This window comes from Macadamia integrifolia, chromosome 5, assembly GCF_013358625.1.
Source record: "Macadamia integrifolia cultivar HAES 741 chromosome 5, SCU_Mint_v3, whole genome shotgun sequence".
Classification (NCBI taxonomy): Eukaryota; Viridiplantae; Streptophyta; class Magnoliopsida; order Proteales; family Proteaceae; genus Macadamia; species Macadamia integrifolia.
The window spans coordinates 22,588,078-22,590,435 of NC_056561.1; the positions used below are offsets into that span (position 1 = coordinate 22,588,078).

At 44.5% G+C, this 2,358-nt stretch overlaps 1 protein-coding gene across 1 annotated transcript; it reads right to left on the reverse strand.

Annotated features, from left to right (window-relative positions):
• Positions 1–516: 516 nt before the first annotated feature.
• LOC122078435 (2-(3-amino-3-carboxypropyl)histidine synthase subunit 1) lies at positions 517–2,137 on the reverse strand. Its single transcript, XM_042644411.1, has one exon. The coding sequence runs from the start codon at positions 2,027–2,029 to the stop codon at positions 653–655; it is 1,377 nt and encodes a 458-aa protein (XP_042500345.1). The 5' UTR covers positions 2,030–2,137; the 3' UTR covers positions 517–652.
• Between the last annotated feature and the right edge of the window lie 221 nt (positions 2,138–2,358).

Sequence of the window (2,358 nt, forward strand, 5' to 3'; positions counted from 1 at the left end):
ATTTGCTATATTATCCCATTGTATCTCAAATCGGTTCAAATGGTTTTTTCCAAATATAACAAGCAGCATAACCTTATCCCAATTAAATGGGATTAACTATATGGGTCCGAATACCCAGTAAGGATACAAACTGTATCACTCGGGAGGTGGAACTGGAATGGAAAGAAAGTGACAGTCCTACATATGCAGTGCATCTCACCAAGTTGATTCTACAAAAGCTTTCTATATGAGGGGTACATACTGGTCTTGAATCAAGCCAGATACTCATAGTGATAGAGGTAGAAACCAAATTCTGATTGCCCTTCGCATAATGCTGCCAGTATGGCTACTTCTCCCCCCTTACCGAAGGCAACAAGTAGCCTAGGCCATGCCCCTCAGAATGTTTCTTTTGATAGACAAGGCCCAGCCTGTGTAACTTCCATTAGCAGAACCAGAAGCCACAGAGTAGGAGTGTTTCAATCTCAAAAATTGAAAAACAGAAGACAGTATACAAGGAGAAGCCATAAAGGGAAAAAATAATCCAAATCAGAAACTCATTTTATAAAATTGACGGCGAAGTACATACAAAAGAGAATGCCACACCCTCTTCAATGTATTCTTTTCCTAAATCCATCTAAATATACAGTCTTAGCATGTTAATGATATAGATGCTTCAATTCTTACGATTACAAGAGGTGTCCCCATTACCACAACAAGAGCGAAGATTTCTTCGTGAAGGATGCGATGACTTCTTAGAGTATGAGCAATTCCATTCCCCTCCATCCTGAGCATAATAGTCCATTGGATAATCCGTAGCCCCATCTGCTGTAGTCTTCACTTCCCCATTGTTATACCCGCAACAAGATTCATTATTCTCACACTGTAACCCATCACTGCCATTCAAGCTGGACTTCAAGTCCACAGATGTTCTTTCCCACCAACCAGGAATAAACCCAAGAGAAATCTCTGCCTCAAATGGGGTCAGAAGAGGCTTCTCAAAGGCCTCACCCCAATCAATAGACAGCCGAGGACAAGCAATCTGAATCCAAGCATCCACAGACTCTCCAAACAGAGCAATCCTCGCAGGCGATAACTCCGAGATCAACATAACCGTCCAATCAAAACCCTTCTCTGTCATCCTCTTCTGCAAACGCTCCAGAATCCTGGTGTTCCCCTGTCTTCCCAATGTCCCAAGAACAATCCCCCAATTCCTCGCCTCCCTCGACCGCAAAATAGCTTTTTTCCTCACATCCTTCATACCCACATGGTCATACTCCTCCAAGAACAAAACCCCAAGATAAGGATCATACCTAAAAGCCTTAATTGCAGGATTTGCAATCATAAACGCTTCAAGATGAAATCTCCCATCAGCAACAAAGACAACCATATCAACCGAACCACTCCGCATCGTGGGAGCAGTACAACCTAGAACTTCACCGGCAGACAAGGGTTTCAACTGTGGAACCAAAACCTCAAATCCAACACTCTCCAACGAAGGCTTCGCAGCCCGAATCGCTGCCGCGAATTGTATTGTCCCAGCCAGCGCAATCTTCTTGGTCTCCGCAGAATCGATATTCAATCGAACCGTTTCAACAAGGCGGTCTACGTCGATCTTGATTTCAACGAAGACGTATAGAGAGGGAACCTTGGTAGCATCGATAGGGATCAAGCAGCTATGGCCGTAATGAATGAGCAGATCAGCGTTGAGGGCGGTAGCGGAGAAATCATCGACGCAGCAAGCGCCATAAGTGACGTCGCCGAGGACGAAACAATCGTCAACGTTGGCGAAGGTCTTGAAGATATCAGACAGAACGAGGGAATACATGAGTAGACCTTCAGGGAATTGGAGAGCGACGCGTTTAGCGCCTGAGGAGACAATTCGCCATACGCATTTGTGGACTTCGAAGCTATAATTGGAAGGGAGGAGAGAAATGGCGGCGTTGAGGGAAGGGTTGTTAGTGATGGAATCTGGGATTTGGTTCTTGATGAAACGTTTGGGGATTCGTCGGGGTTTAGGATCTTGGGAGGGGAGGAGGGTAGAGTCCTCCATTATTGCAGAGCTTAGTAACAGAGGGAGAAGATCATTAAAGAGTTATAAAACCCTACTACCATTTCATATTTTGAAGTGAGACCCTCTCGAGTTCTAAACTGCTTTCTAAACTGCTCTAAAGGCCCGGCTGATGGAGATTGTGGACAGGAGAAGGACCGGTCTGAACGTTGAACCGGAAACTGATCCAACTGATGGGCTCAACCAGAACCCGCCCTACCTAAAGAATGTCAAAGGGTTATTCAGAGGAAACAAACATAGTTATAAGCTATTACATAATATATCCAACCTACAAATATATTGTTTTTCCCGTACTTCCTCTTTGGCTATTT